Source organism: Camelus bactrianus, chromosome 13 (assembly GCF_048773025.1).
Source record: "Camelus bactrianus isolate YW-2024 breed Bactrian camel chromosome 13, ASM4877302v1, whole genome shotgun sequence".
NCBI classification, from domain to species: Eukaryota; Metazoa; Chordata; class Mammalia; order Artiodactyla; family Camelidae; genus Camelus; species Camelus bactrianus.
In genome coordinates, this window is record NC_133551.1 from 23284315 (window position 1) to 23300673 (window position 16359).

General features: G+C 38.0%; 1 protein-coding gene across 2 annotated transcripts in view; it reads left to right on the forward strand.

Annotated features, from left to right (window-relative positions):
* The window catches only part of SLC44A5 (solute carrier family 44 member 5), a 317439-nt gene that overhangs the window by 256382 nt on the left and 44698 nt on the right, over positions 1 to 16359 (forward strand). For both annotated transcript variants that reach the window (XM_010963457.3, XM_074376232.1), the window contains 2 exons: positions 2044 to 2128; positions 15264 to 15348. In XM_010963457.3, the coding sequence (XP_010961759.2) occupies positions 2044 to 2128; positions 15264 to 15348 (170 nt within the window). The remainder of the gene's footprint in view (positions 1 to 2043; positions 2129 to 15263; positions 15349 to 16359) is intronic.

The window sequence follows — 16359 nt, forward strand, 5'->3', positions numbered from 1 at the left end:
GTACAGGATACATAGTGGTCACTTAGTGAATTCTTTAATTGATTGACTGATGATGAAAAAGGGAAATTAAACGACAGCAGATGCTGCTGATACCCCTCCCCACACCCGCTCAGTCCCTCCAAGTTTGCTTGCAGCAGTGGTGGGTGGTTGCACCACGCCCACCGATATGGGCACGTGGGCACATGTTCTACATGGTTCCTCAGAAGGTCCGCAGCAGCAGGGAGTCACATCTTCCCACAACAGGATCCCACTTGTCAATGTGCATTTTTATTGGCTTCCTGGCCTCATTCTCTCTCACTCCCACTTAAGCTTCTTGGAATCACTTCCCAAATTAACAACCTGCATCGAAGTCCTTGTCTCAGTGTTGGGTTTCTGTGAAACCCAAGTAAGACAGGAACTAACATCAGAGTCTGTCTTGCATGCAAGCACCACCTTAGGCATCCCACGTTCATTGTCTTCTTTCATAATCGCAACAATCTTTGGGGCTGGGTATTATTATACTTTTTTTTTTTTTGGAAAAAATTAGAAAGCCAAGACTAAAGCATTTAAGTGACTTGTTCAGGATCGTAAAAATATTAAGTAGCAAACCTAGCAATCCAAATGTTTCTTTAGGTGCCCATGTTGAATTAATAATTGTATAGAAAAGGAATAAAACATTTCGGGATAAAGTTAAAAGAAACATATTGCAGAATATAGACTCAGGGAAAATTAGATCTCTTAGGTATTTGACAAACTAAGATATAAAATCAGAATTTAATAAAATAGTGTCTGGAGACATTGTACATTGAACACTCAGATGTCATTTAAATGCCTTATTTATAGTCCACTTTATTCTGGGAACTAAAGATGGGAGGATTTGCCAGCAGAGAGCTGCCTGAGTGAGTCAGATTTTATAAGAAGGTATTAGCAGATGAAACTGATTTAGCCTCTATGACACTGGAGAAAGAAATAGACAAAGGAGACTTTTCAGGGTACTTAGATACCAAAAGGAAAGGCTTGGATGGATGAGAAAAATTATTGAGAAAAATTTCTTTTCCATGTTAAAATTCTCATTCAGAATTGATTTATTTTTATCTTCCCAAGTCACACAGGCCGTGTACATAAGAGTGATTGAATTGTAACAGGAACTGTCAAATCCATTAAATGTGGGAAAGGAGATAGCTGGGCAAATGTTAAAGGCAGCAAAGGACAGAGAGATAAGTTTTCCATATGCAGAGGCAAGCATTAGGTGACCAACGCATTTCCCAGATTTTAGGAACTGCATTAATCAAATTAAAGAAATTAGAAACATTCAGCTAGAATTAGGGAGTACTGCCCAATTTAGCTAATGCATGTTACTTTGTGATTTTCTAGTCCAGCTGGCGGGTTTATAATTCTGAGAAAATAAGGGTGAGGTAGAGCCCACCCTGTGTTTGCAGAGAAAACAGAATCAAATCTTCAATTTCATGAAGTCTGAAAACACTTGATGTTTATAGGCAGCTTTAAGATTATCAGACAAAATGTACAGTAGATTTTTATTATGTGTTGCCTTTGAAGTTGCCACTGTTTGCCTTTATAATGTCACATGGAATCATAAAGAACTAGTCAATTTGAATTCGGTATCATAGTTTCATTCCTTTGAATTTTAATGGTCTTGACTTATGTATAACCCAAAAGAATTACCTCATAATATTTACTGTACATTTATTAGCTCTGCTCTGAAGTCATTTAGTTTTGAGCCCTAGAAAAAGTGACTTCTTGCCAACCAAGCATTTGTAGTATGCCCTCTAATCCACATTTTAATAAATGTCATTTTCTAAGTGCATTACCTCATGTTTTGGCTACCACCCAGATGAACCCTGAGAGAATAAGAAATGTGCTTTCTGACTGATTCATCCATATTTTATTTTACTTTTCATTAAGAAATTACTCTTTGAAGGAAATCAATAATCTTTTGTGACCGAGGGGAGAGGTTAGTGTGTTGCAGTGCTGCATTTTAATTTCTCAAATCCAGACTGCCTTTAGCCAGCTGTTGCTAATTTTTGTCTTTTCTTGTTCCTGCAGCCTGGGTCAATGGCGACCCCAGGAGAGTGGCCTATCCTACAGACAGCCAGGGCCAATTTTGTGGCCAAAAGGGCACCTCTAATGAGTGAGTATGACTACTTTGCTTTGCTTTGATTTTACTGTCTAAGCTGGAACCTAGAAATCACTTTTGCATTAATCCTACCAGACTTCATAAGATTGAAATTCATAAAAAAGGACTTGCCTCCCCCTTTTCCTGGAGACAGTTTATAAGCAGTTGGGAGGTTTCATACCATACAACTTACGACAAGATGTCATTGTTACGCAGCACTTTATTGGAATGCATAAAGACTCTGCTTAGTAAAAATATCATTCTAATGGATACATTAGACCAGTGATTTCATCAGAAGCTGTATTTTAAAATGCCTCACGACATGGGCTATTGGAAGCCTGAGTTCTGAGTAGCTGCTAGAAAGCTAGACAGTGCAATTGTTAGAATTGTTTTTGCCATAGTATCTACTTACAAATTACTCCACCTTTCAAAGTGAAGGGCACACCTAGAAAGTCTTCAGTGAGAGGCAGGAGGACTTTTCATGGCAACTAGCCTGCTGCTGACAATGACCCTGAGTAGCTGAAACAAATAAGGGAGAATGTTCCATCAAACTCCTTTCTGATGTTAATCATAACAGAAATGTTCATTTCTGAAAGCAAGTTTTCTATTTATTTATCATTAACAAAACAAAAACATAAATCTCGTATTTTTAGAAAAATTTTCTCTCCTTTCCCACCAGTCCATTTATTCTCTGGTAGTACCTGAATTTTCACTAGATCTCTGGTTCTTCATAACCAATTCAGTTTCTATAAAAATTGGTATTGAAAGGGTTAAAAAAACAAACAAAAACCCCAAAGCAACAACAGCTCTCTTTATCTCTAAAACAGCAAAAAACAAGGCTCAGAATATTTCTATTGTCTCCCCAAGTTGCCTACCCTTAACTATAGAGATTATTATTCCAAGAGATAAACAGATTTTTAAAAAATTGATTTTAAAAAGAGTTAACAAAATTCACAGAATAGAATTATCGGACAATCAAGATAAACCAGAAATCTGGGTGGTGGGTGGGGGTGTTGGGCAGAGGCAGATCCTTAATCATACCAGGTTGAGTTTATGGTTGATAAGTTGACTCCTACGGAAGGTCTTTGTTGCCTATTAGAGACAACTAGACTAGGCCCTGGTCTAGAGTGGTGATTCTTAACCTCAGTAACTCAAAAATTCCTAGATGTTGCCAACAGAACCTTCACATGACAAAGGACAAAGAAAGCAGCAGGTGGTAACAAGATCATACAAATCTCTAAATCTCTAGTCCTTTAAAAGAGGCTATTTCTAAAAAGGCCTCTGTAACAGTGTTTCCCAGACCTAAGCCAGTGTCCCACTTATTTCCAACAAAAATGGGATACCACAAATTTCAGTACTTAAAAATCATTCAAAGATAATCCTGGTGTAACACAGACATGTTCATAAAAGTATTATTTATCATAACAATATATTGAAACTATAGAGCTATCTACAATATGTGGATGACAGTAAAATACGGCCAATGGCCAATTTATTTAATGAAATATAACGGAGCCATTAAAAATCTATGTTTATATATTTTTAAGAGCTGATTATCTTAATTTTCCTTTATAGTTTCTGGATTTTGTGTCATGATTATGATTGCCTTCTTCCCCCTGAAAATAACATTTACCTATATTCCTCCAGTATGTCTATTATTTCCTTTTTTATATTTAAATTTCCAGTGCACTTGGAATTTATTTTTGCATTATTGAATAAAGTAGGAATCAAACTTTCTTTTTTTCACAATTGCAGAGCCAATGATCTCAGAATAGTTTGTTGAAAAATGCGCTCTTTTTCCTCCCTGATTTCTGATACCACAATCATCATATAGTAAATTTATATATTGATTTCTGAACCACCTATGTTATTCCAATATATATATTTTAAGCCTCTCAGTTGTTTTCTCATATAAATGTGTATTAATTTGAAAATTTTAAAGGAAATGTACTTTAAATGACTCTTAGAGTTTTTAATAGTAAGTGAATATATCAGATTTCAGTGATTAAAAGCAGCGTGGGACTATGGTAGAACTAGGCAGAAAGAATACAATTACAGATATACATTCTGAATATAATAAAGATGGGATTTCAAGTAAATAGAGAAAAATGGGTTATTAAATAAGTGTTGTTGAATCGACTGAAATGTTATTTATATTCTTGAATATAAAATAACATTGGATATTAATCTCATACCTTACACCAAAATGAGTGCTGAAACATTGAAGATTTTGTGTATAAAATATACAACCAAAAAAGTAACAAGAAAATGCAGGGGTATATTTATGTAAGTAATGGGGTAAAGAAGCTTTTTCTAAACATGACACCAAAGCCAGAAAATGTAACAGAAATTTTAAAGTATATTATCACACAAAGCAAACCCACTTTAACCCACTGCATACAAAGTTAAAAGATAAATGGCAATTCAGGAAGAAATTTTTTTCAACATATATACCTGAAAACGGGTCAGTAGCTTTATTATATGAACTGGTTTTACAAAATCAAGAAGAAAAAGATGATCATTCAATTGATTCAGTATAGAAGTTGGCAAAAGTAATAAATAGGAAATAATAAATGGCCAGTAATAATAGAAAGTATTATTCAACCACAGTTAAAAAAACAAATGCAAAATAAAGAGGTATTACTTTAGCTTATTAGGTTGTCAAATAAATATAAAATGTTAAAATTTCCAAGGTTGACCAGAGTGAGGGGGGAAAAATCATCTTCTTTTCTACTGGTGGTACTGCAATATGATATTTATCACATTTTATTAAATATTTATCAAATTTATATATTCTTTTTGCTTCAGCAGTTTTCTCCTAGAAACTTACTAATGGAAATTTGCATAAGCTTTTCTAATATTATAGGTACTATGAAATAGTAATAATAAAATGGAAACAGCCTAAATGTCTATCAATAAGAGATTGATTAAGTGAGTTATTGTACAGTCATACAATAAAATACTATTTAATCATTAAAAATGATTGAATAGAGATATATTTATTGGCACGGAAATATGTTCATGATATATTGTTAATTCAAGAAGTCAGGTTACTAAAACGTAATGTGTAGTAAATTCTGCCTTATGAGATATGTGAATATCACGTAAATAAAAACACCTAAATATGCAGGGATATACACATGCTTACAGTAATTATTTCTGGGTAGTGGGATTATATTTTTATTTATGGATTTCTTGAGCTACTACTATGTCCCAGAAAGTGTTCTAAAGGCTGAGGCTATACTGCAATCAAATAGACAAGCTACCTGAACTCATAAAGCTTACTTTCAATTAGAGAGCAACTGTGGTAAAGAAGTAAGCAAACAAGATAATTTCAAATTGTGATAAATGCTATAAAGAAAAAACCAAAACAGGTGGCCCCCTATAGAATGACTGCTATACAGTGAGCTGCCTCATGGTTGCACGGGGCAGGTTAGGACTTTGAGGAGGTGACTTTTAAATTGAAATATGAAGACTGGGAAGAAACTAACCCTTTAAACCCTGGTAGGAGCTTTAAAGCCAGAGACAAGGGCAAAGGTCCTGAGGTAGGAATGAGCCTATGATACTGCAGGAACAGAAGGAAGCCTGGGAGGCTGAAATGTGGCAAACAAGGAGGGCAGAGGAATGAGCAAATGTCTGAGAAGCAGGTAAGAGTCAGATTTTGTGGTCCTATGTGCCCTTTAAAGTATTTGGATTATTTGTAAGTGCAGGAAGGACATAGAAAGGTATTCAGCAGGAGAATGATACAATCTAGTTTACATTTTAGAAGACCATTCTTATTGCTCATTTATATCTTGAACTGTTTTAATTGTTCACAATGAGCATGTAGGGAGGAAAATATTGAATTTTTTTTATTTTGAAAAAGAATTAATGACAGATACCATTAAATAGAATTATGAGTAATTTTTATTTCTTATTTATATATTAATATGCATTACAAGATTCTACCAAAAATGTTATACTTTCATACTCTTTCCAAATTTTCCAAAAATGAACATCTTTAAAGTACATGCGCTGAGGCAATTACCTTACTTATTAAAGCCCTTTGAAAGAAAAACAGACAAAATAGTCTGTTGAAGAAAAATACATACTCTCGTGTCAAATCTTAAGTTTACTTCCTTCCACCATTGACCTGTGGACAGGGGATACAACCTACTTGGCCTTAATTTTCTGGTAACAGTACAAAAAAATTAAATGAGAGAACAGTAATTAGGGTGAAACTTGCATGTCCTCTCTTTCTACAAAGCACTTTCAATTTCAATATTATATCATTCATGAGGTCTCCGAAGGGCCAGTCATTATACAAAATGTTGGACATACTCTAGGAAATAAGACAAGAGTTTTCTTCAAGGATTTCTCAGTCTTCAGGGATACAGTCAAAAAATCTGTGGATTTCAGAGAGAGTTCCAGTCCAAGATGGCAACATTGGAGGCTTCTGAACTCACCTCCTCCCATGGACACACTGAATTGATAGCTACACACAGAGCAGTTCCCTCTGAAAGAAATCCAGAAACAAGCTGAGTGACTCCTACGTCTCAGGTGAACAAGAAATACCCACATCAAATGGGTAGGAAAGGCTGAGACACAGTTTTACCATAAACCCCATGCCTGGCACAGCGCCATACAATTGGGAGGGAATGCCCAAATCCCAGCTTACGCCTCAGAACTAAAAGGTTTGGACTCCATATCTAGTGCCCCAGCTTTTAAGACTCTGACCCTAGGGACAGGCCCCCAAAACACCCAGCTCTGAAAGCCAGGAGCCTTGGATCCACAGACCCAAAAGACTATAGCAAACAAAGAAGTTCTTAATAGCTTACAAGAGCGCCTTGTGGTTAATCCCTCCAGGCTCAGCTCAGAGGGAACAGACGGAAACACCCATTTCCCAGTCTGTTCCTGAAAGAAGGCTATTTGCATACTTCCAAAGCTGCTGACTGAGGGTCAGACTTCTAACTGGCACACGTCTAGGGGATGACTTCAGTCCTCCACAGAGGTTTAGGGAGGCCGGTGGGCACTGTCTCTGTGTTCTCCCTCTGGCAGCTCGAGCTTTTACTGACTACCTGGAAGGAACCTGTGCACACATCTAGTGCCCCAGCTCTTGCAACTGCCACCCAGGGGATACACCCCTCGATCTGGCTCTAATGGCCATTGGGGCTTTCATGCATCAGTCCCACATACTGGCTATCCCCTCAGTGATCAGTGCAAAGGGAGCAGACAGAAATGCCTATTTTCCCAGTCTTTCCCAGAAAGGGATCTATTTACATACTTTAAAAGCTGGTATCTGAGGGTCCAGCTTCCAATCAGCCTGCATCTAGAGCTGACTGAGACCCACCCCTTTGGGACACTGACAGATCTTGGCACTACTCAACTAACAGGAGCCACTAAGAACAAAGAAGGCAACTTGTACATGCACAAAGGTTTGAGAGACAGTTGAGAGCTGGGGCTAGGCTGAACATTAAGGTTCATCTCCTACAGGAGACTACTCTGTCAGACTGAGAGGCAATCTGTCTAATGCACAGAAACCAATACACAGAGGCAAGGAAAATGAAGAAATAGAGGAATATGTTCCAAACAAAAGAACAGATAAAGCTCCAAAAACAGACTTTAATAAAACAGAGACAAATTACTTCCCTGATGTAATTCAAAATAAATGTCATTAACATGCTCACCGAGGCCAGAACAATGCATAAACAAAGTGAGAATTTCAACAAAGAGATAGAAAATCTAAGAAAGTATCAACAGAAATCACAGAATTGAATAATATAAAAATTGAAGTGAAAAAATCAATAGTTTCAACAGCAGACTAGGTAAGCATAGAAGGAATCAGCAAACTCTGAGACAGGGCAGTAGAATTTATCCAATCAGAGGAAAAAAAGAAAAAAAGAATGAGAAAGAGTGAAGATAACTTAAGTGACACATGGGGCATCATCAGGTGGATCAATACTTGCATTATATGGGTCCCAGAAGGAGAAAAAAAGACAGTGCAGAAAGCTTCTTCAAAGAAATAATGGTTAAAAGCTTCCCTAACCTGGGGAAGCAAGCAGACATTTAGATCCAGGAAGCACCGAAAGTTACAAATAAGGTGCATCCATTTAGATCCAGGAAGCACAGAAAATTACAAATAAGGTGCACCCTTACCAAGAAACATTATAATTAAACTGTCCAAAGTTAAAGACAAGGAGAGAATCTTAAAAGCAGCAAGAGAAAAATAACTTGTTACAAAACAGGGGAAACCTCCATAAGACTACAGCAGACTTTCCAGATTCTGTACTCCTTAGCGCTGCACGTTGATAGTGAAATTGCTTTTCTGTGTTCCATGTTTAATCTAGTCCTTAAAATCTTGAACATAAACTGGTAAAAAGTATCATTAAATTGAAAAAGAAATACAAATAAATGTGCGTGTATTTTCTTTTTTTATTGAAGTATAATTGATATATATTGCAAAATGAAATGAATGCATCGATGTTAGGATGTGTGAGCAATTTAGGCACTCCAGACAGTTTAGTCCAGGACACACTTGTTAGACTGTAACAGAGTATTTGCACTCCTTGGTGTCACACTTACAGCAATGCTTTGACTCTTAACTCTCAAAAACATTCCTAACTGAGCTTAAATTCCATGCTTAGAGATGGTGTGCCAGTGTTTGGGATAGAGTTTGGTCATTCTGTGCTTTGTCTATCCATGCCTAACCGAAAGGATATTGGAGGAAACACTGGGAGTTTCCTAAAATGACGAAACAGATAAAACAGACTCAGAGGAAAATATGTGCTTTGTTGATGTGTGTAACTTTCTCTGCCTTTTGAGTTGCAGGGAAGTTATTCATGATTCTTGGGTATGAGCCTTTTCTTTGGGATTTCTACTAAAAAGCAAGCACTCAGTTGATCTTGATGCCACCTTCTGGCCACTACAAAAACTTCAGCTTATAAACGTGTTGAAACAACTTTGAATATTGTCTGATGCAGCCCAATTACCAAATTAGGTGGACTGAAATACCCATCCTCCTAATATGAACTTCAGACAGGGAAACAGGAACGATTAAGAGGACAAAGCTCTTCCATTTAAGTTTTGCATCAATTTGGCATCTAAGGGAAACAATAACTTTGTCTTCAGTTCACTGAAAAAGCTCTTATAAAATGGCAAGGAGGTCTCACAAATCTTTTTGCTTGAACATACTACAAGCCCAGACCTACTACGTGGTTTAATTTTTAAAATCTATATCAAAATCATACACGCCTGTGACAGTAAACCAAATAATAATGAACAGCTTATCATAAAAGCAAGAAAAGCAATGGTCTCCTGCCTTAGGACTCCTTTCCCACAATTTCATTCCACAAAAATAATCTCTTCTGTGTCTGGTTGTCTTAGTTCGGGCAGCTATAACAGAATACCTAGACTGGGTAGTTAATAAACAACAAAAAATGTATTTCTCACAGTTCTGGGGCCTGGACATACAAGATCAGAGTGCCTGCATGGTCAGGTTTTTGGTGAGGGCATGTTCCCTGATTGGCAGATAGCCGCCTTCACTCTGCATCTTCAAATGGAGGAAGGGACAAGAGACTTCTCTCAGGATTCTTTGGTAAGGGTACTAATCCCATTCATGAGAGCTCCATCCTCCTGACCTAAGCACCTCCACGGGCCCCACCTCCTAACACCATCACGTTTAGCATATGAATTTGAGGGGGACACAAACATTCAGTCCATAATGCTGGTCTTAGTTCTTCTGGCAGTTTTTGCATGACTTTAAATCATAAGCATATTCTTTCATTTTCTGCTTTATTAATTTTAGGCAGTATCCATTGATAACCTGCTATGAAAAATGAAGATTTAACTCATTTGCATGATCTGTTTTCCTGAGCCCCCTCCTCCTCCCATATTTAACAGTTAAATTATTACCTTTAGATTTTCTTTTAGTTAGTAAGTAGTAGACTGAAGCCTCTATTGCTTGGTCTACTAACTTTTGTCAGTATCCCAACTCCTCTTTATGTAAAAGGAGGAGATTATCCCCAATACCCTTCTTTCCATTTTTCTTTCCCATTCCACCTTCCACTTTCTGTATTTACCCTTTACGTGATCAAGTTTGTCATAAAGTCCAGTTCTGCACCTTCATCCGAATCTTTCATATTCTCTTGGGAGGTTGATGCTAGAAGTTAGAAATAAAACTTTTACTTTGTAATAAATCTGTAAACTTTATTCACTGTTCATTACATTGCATTTCTTATTTATGGAAGAAATGAAACCTCAAACCCTGCTTGCATTGTTTCCTGAGGGGAAGGTAATGAGGTTGACTTCATCGATTTCCACTTGGAGGAGGTATGGGGGATTGAACCCGGGACCCCTTGGGTGCTGAGCATACACTCTACCACTTGAGCTATAACCTTCCTCCTACACTTGCATTTCTACTGTGTCCTTGATATCAAAGCCAAATCTTACACTTTATTTGCAGGTTAGCATCATCTTACATTTTAATTTGCTTCTTTCAACACAGGGCAGTGACATTTTTGTATAATGTTTAATTTGCCAGCAACTTTTTCTTGAATAGTCTTTATCAGGACCACAGGTTTCTCTGCTGTCCCAATTGCCCTGTTTTTCAGAGGCCCCCTTTTCTCTGAATACCTGTCTGGCAGAGCTTCTGTCCTTTGGTTCCACTCAGGACTTGGTAAATTTTAGGCCTACTGTATTGCTTTAATTCTGGGCATTCTCTACTTGAGTAGATTGGATCCTCCTTCTAGAGTTGCCAGATTTAGCAAATAAAAACACAGAATCCCCTTTAATTTCAGATAAACAACTTTTTTTTTTTCGTGTAAGCATGTCCCATGAACTGTCCTCAGTATCCCAACTTGTCTTCTTTCTTTGTTGACACCGTTGTTTTGATAGAGAACATTCTTGATTATCTTTCTAAGAAGAGGAAGCACAGGAAGTAAATTTGAGAAGTCCCTGGAAATGTTTTTCTTCTCCCTCCTTATAGTTGATTGATGGTCTAGCTTTAGAAGTGTACCTTGAAAGACAATCTCTATCAGAAAATTGAAGACATTGTTCCATGGTTTTTGGCTTCCAGTGTGTCTAATGCTAGTCTAACTCACATACCTTGAGAGACTTTTTTCCTCTGGGAAATCTTTTAAAATCATTTCTTTATTCTTGGTGTTCTAAAATCTCACAATTTGATATAGGTCTTTTATAAAAAAATTATTTTGGTTCAGTCCTCAATGATTCTAAAGAACAGTTCTAAAGAACTATGACACTCATCAGCTCTGGAAATTTTTCTTCAGTTATTTCTTTGCTGTTTTCATCTTTTCCATTTTATTGATTCTCTGTTTGGAACTCTGAAAGTCTCACCTTGGACCTCTTGCATTAGTCTTCATTCCTCTTTTTTCTCCCCGTATATTTTCCATCTTTGACTTCTTATTCTGTATTCTAGGAAATTTTCTCAAGTTTTTTCCAGTTTTGTTTTTGATTTTTTAAATTTTGATAATATTTTTAATCTCTTAAAGCCATCTTGTTTTTCTAAGCATTCCTCTATAATAACATAGTATTTTTATTTTGTGAATCATCTGCCTGAATTACTCTGAAAATAATTTTTAAAGGTCCCTCCTGTGCCCTGAATTATTTTTATTTCATGCAGCATCAGGGTTTCTTTTCTTTTCTTTTCTTTTTTTTTTTTACCTTAGTCTTTTTCTGTCATGTTCTGATTTGTCTTAAGTTCCTGATGCTACTTGGTTATCCATTCTTACTCAGGAAAGAATTGGGTTGCTTGTGTGAATTTGCTCTGATGCTATGTTAGCAGGGAGGCCTCTGTCCAGTATGGGGTGGTGACATGGTGTTGGCTGTCAGATTTCACTCCAGCATGTACTGGTGGGAAGCTGGCTGTCCAGCGTGGGCTTTTAAATGCCAGAAAGTGAAGGGTTGTAAACTGGGGTACCCAATCCCACAAAAGGCCTTGTTATCCCCAGAAGGTTCATTCAACAAAGGAGGCCTCTGTTTTTGCCTACTTTTCCTGGATGCTGGAATTCTAAGTATAGGGGTATGGGAGGAGCAGAGAGGTGCTGATTTGCACTGTAGATCTGTATATAAACCTTCAATTAATCTTCTCACTTTTGGCCACCTTTCTTAACTCTCAACTTAAAGCCCAGAATGTGTCATGATTTCTAACAGGCATATTGTATCCCTTTTTCTCTGTGTCTATTTTCTATGGTGCATTCATCACTCATGTTCTCACATGCTCTCCATCTTCCAGAAATTGTTGAACTCTCTTGTGCAGTTGTGAGCAGATCCCATCCTCCACATCCTTAGCTGATATAGTGAGGCTTATTGCTTTTTGTACTTTTATTCTTTTATTCTCATGAGTCTCCATAAGGAAAGAAGAGTCCATGAGGAAAGGAGAGAGATGGGCTTAAGTGCATCATACATCACCTTGAACTAGTAGTTAGTAGTTGCTTCTATTTTGTTATTTCATGGTGGAAATATAATTCAAGGTAAATAATGAGTTACTTCCTTCCTCAGTCACTTCCATGGAATTGTTCAGCTGCAGGCAGCACTATCTGCTTTGTACCTAAGGAATCTGAGGGTCAATGATGCTTAAGAGAATATCAAACTGTGATAGAATGACTATCGATTTGTGCTGAAAAACTAAGGAGGATTCTAAAATATTGAAAAAACAGTTAATCTGAAATTGAGCTCATTCATTCTACAATGTCTAATAAGTGTCTAGAATGGGCCAAGTACTAGGCTAAGTGTTGGCAAGGTAGATGGATATAAAGATGAACACGGTATAGACTTTACCCTTGAGGATAAGTATAATCTGCGGAATAACTTGAATTTATGTGCCATTTTGCAGTTTATAAATCAATTTTACCTGTGGGGGACCTTGACACTTACTGATTTACCATTCAGTTTTAACTACTCCTAGGGGACTCCAGTGATCCATGACATGCAATGGTTTATTCATTTGCTTAGGTACAAATCTGAACCGCATGCGGCATGTGGATGATACAGTTGCTTGGGTGGTAAAAGAGCCGAGCTGACTCTTGTGGAATCGTGAAGTTGCCTTGTGCATATTGTATATGAATTTATAGCCAGATTCTTGAGCCATCTGAGCGCATTGGGGTTACAAACATGAAATGGGTTTGTTTTTCCCCTATCATTGTCTCTAACAATGTTCTTTCAAATTCTTTTCTTCTTGTTTTGGCATCTTGGATAGATTCCATAGTTTCTAAACCCTTTCTGTTGTTAAAAAAAGTTGAGTGTAGTCCAATTTAAAATTCGAACCTTGTTTCTTCCAACTCCCCAGCTCAGGTTTGAACTCTGCAAGAGAACTTAGAGTGGGAGAGAGGGCCTGTTTCTCTTCCCTCTCTTCTGGTTCTAGCTCTTTCTTTGTGTTGTGGCAGATGGGAGGAGGAGGACCTGTGACTTTCCTGAACACTGCCCTAGTCCCATATGGTTGTTGCTACTGCAGCTAAGATGTAACTAGCCATCCGTAGACACCCTCTTTGGGGTAAGCATCCAAAGGCCAGCTCCCTCATGGCTTACAAGTGGACATTCTCTGGGGAAATCCTCACCGATGAGTTCTTTGATTTGAGAAATCAGCATTGGCTTGCCCTCCACCAAACCACTTTGGCTCCACCCCTGGTGATTCACCTCCAGTCTCTTGTCAGATGAAGTACCACCGGGAAGATGCAAGCCCATATACTTGGCTCCACGTCCCCCCATAACAGGCTGCTTCAATGCTGCCCTCTTTCTGCTCCATTGGTTTATCTCAACTCTTCTGCAATCTCTTTGGGTCTCATTTTTCCCTGCCAAAATGGGCACAGAGGGCTGACTAGTAAGTTTGCCACATAAAGGGGTGTCCACATGGAAACTGAGATGCTGGTCTGCCCTTCCTACAGGGACCCTCAGTCTCAATGAGAGATTCTCTCAGACCTCTGTGTAATTTGTAATGAGGAAGGGGGAACATCCTCTTAAGTATAATGATTGTATTCTGGCAACTCTGCTGTCTCCAATCTACCTCCTCCCCCCACCTGTTTTTGTAAACAGGGGCAGGAAGAGGGTAGGAGTGATGCAAGGATCTAGCCCACATTTTCTGTGGAGAGCTTCCTTTATAGATTTGGATCCTACCTGGTGATTCTGAGTCAGCAGGAAAAGTGTTCCTCAATGGTCTAGTATACATTTTATGCTAGGTATGTGGTCACATTAATTAGCTGGGGACTTGACAAAGTTCTGGAAACACTCCTCTTGAATGTTTAGGGCTGTATGTTCTCAAGATTCACCTATATCAAAATCTACTGGGAAGCGCAGGGGAAAATGTGAATTCCTAGGCTGTATATCCTAAGGTTTAGGCTCTTAAAGGTTGAGAAGGAGTGAGGAATCACAATCTTCAATAAACATTCCAGGTGTTGCTGACGCATACAGAAGTTGGACAACCACTTGCCTTGAGTCCATGACACATTATCTTTTGTCGTCTCAACACCACTGTTAAGTAGGTCAGGCTGGTATTATCCCCATTTTGCTGATGAGGAAATTGAGATTTAAAGGAGAACCACGGCTTGCCAGACGCAGAGTAATCTTCCACTCAGTGCTAGTGGTAACACACATCAGTCTGTCCCATCACTATGCCACTGACCAGAATTTTGAACAGAAAGAAAATATCACTCAATTTATTTATCTTTTTTCAGATTACCAACATAATGCATATTTATTTTAGGAAACCCATAAAAGTACAAAAATGATCTAAACAAATATAATCCCACCATTCAGATTAATTTGTTTCTGTATATGATATGCTTGCTACACCTGCTTTTGCCAAATGAAGATTAAATCATATTTTAATACTCTTTAGTAAATTGCTTCCTAAAATTCGTCCGTTAAATGTTTTTTTCAACATTGTTTTCAATGGCAATATAGTCTTTTACTGTATGGACGTGGAATTCTTTATTTAACCAATCCCCTGTTAATGGCCAATTTGATTATTTCAACTTTTTACTATTACAAAAAGGTGCTTTATTGTTAGGCAGCTTAAAGGGGAATTGAGGAATATATTGCAACTGTCTAGGGAAAATGAAGCCAATTTTTAAAGGTCATGTTGTATTAAAAAATATATAGAGGGTCTGAAATGATATGAAATATTTTCACAATCACTAAAAATATTATGTTGTTTTCTTAGGAACAAGACCATTTTGTTTTACTTTAACCTGCTCAGCTGTGCCAGTCCCTCTGTGGTGGTGAACCTACAGTGCCCTACCACACAGGTAAGGCCGAGAAATGCCTCGCTGGTGTCATTAGCAATTTTAAACATTCTTGGATGAAAGAATTTGGAAATTCCATTCGAGTTCGGGGTATGTGTGTGATTAATAATGAATTTATGGAAGGTGGGAAGATAGAAGTATGAACTCATGTTTGTTCAAATACAATTTTTTTTTTTTTAAAAAAAAGCAGGGATTAGTCATTTTAGCATCACTAGGAACCTTAGTAATTATCTTGTCCAACCACCTATTTTTATAAATGAACAAACTGCAGCCCAGAGAAGTGGAGATATTTTTCTCAATATCAGTATTAGGAAGAGTAATGCCAGCTACTGTAAGTAATAAACCCCAGGTTTTCTGTGACACAATAGTCTCGTTTTGGTCACGTAAGAGTATAAGGCAGTATTTGTGGTCGTTGGGCCGCTCTCCTCCAGCCTCCTTTCATCTGGTGGCTCTTTCATCCCTTAAGTCCTCAGCTGCAGCAGCCTGTTGCCAGGAGGAGACAGGATGGATAAAGCTGCTCTTAAAGCCTCATCAGTAGGGCCACATGTTGCATTTCGACTCATATGCCACAGACTCCTCAGTTCTCTTACGCTCACTCTACATGCAGGAAGGGACGAGTAAAGCAATGTAGTTGTGGGCTGGGTGGCCTCCTTACCATGAACAAATGAAACAAGAGACACAGACTGCAATGGACAGTAGCTGTATCTTCCATAGTCTATCCCTCCCTTCTCCGCAGTACGGTTCTTCCCAAGGGAGAGAGCCCAGAGTTCTGAGTGGTACTGTCTTTAATCTAAAGTCCAGGATCTATGGATGATGAATAGTCTCTCTATCAGGTCTTGATACTAAATGCACAACGGGGAGTGGGGCTAGGAAAAGTAGGATACAAAGTCCCATTCAGAAAGGGAGGAGGCATAAAAGCATAGCCGTCTTTGGTGCACGGCACTGGGAAAGTCTTTTATTCGACCTGGGTTGTGTTCTCTAGGAGGAACTTCCATATCCATTGCATCCTGTGGT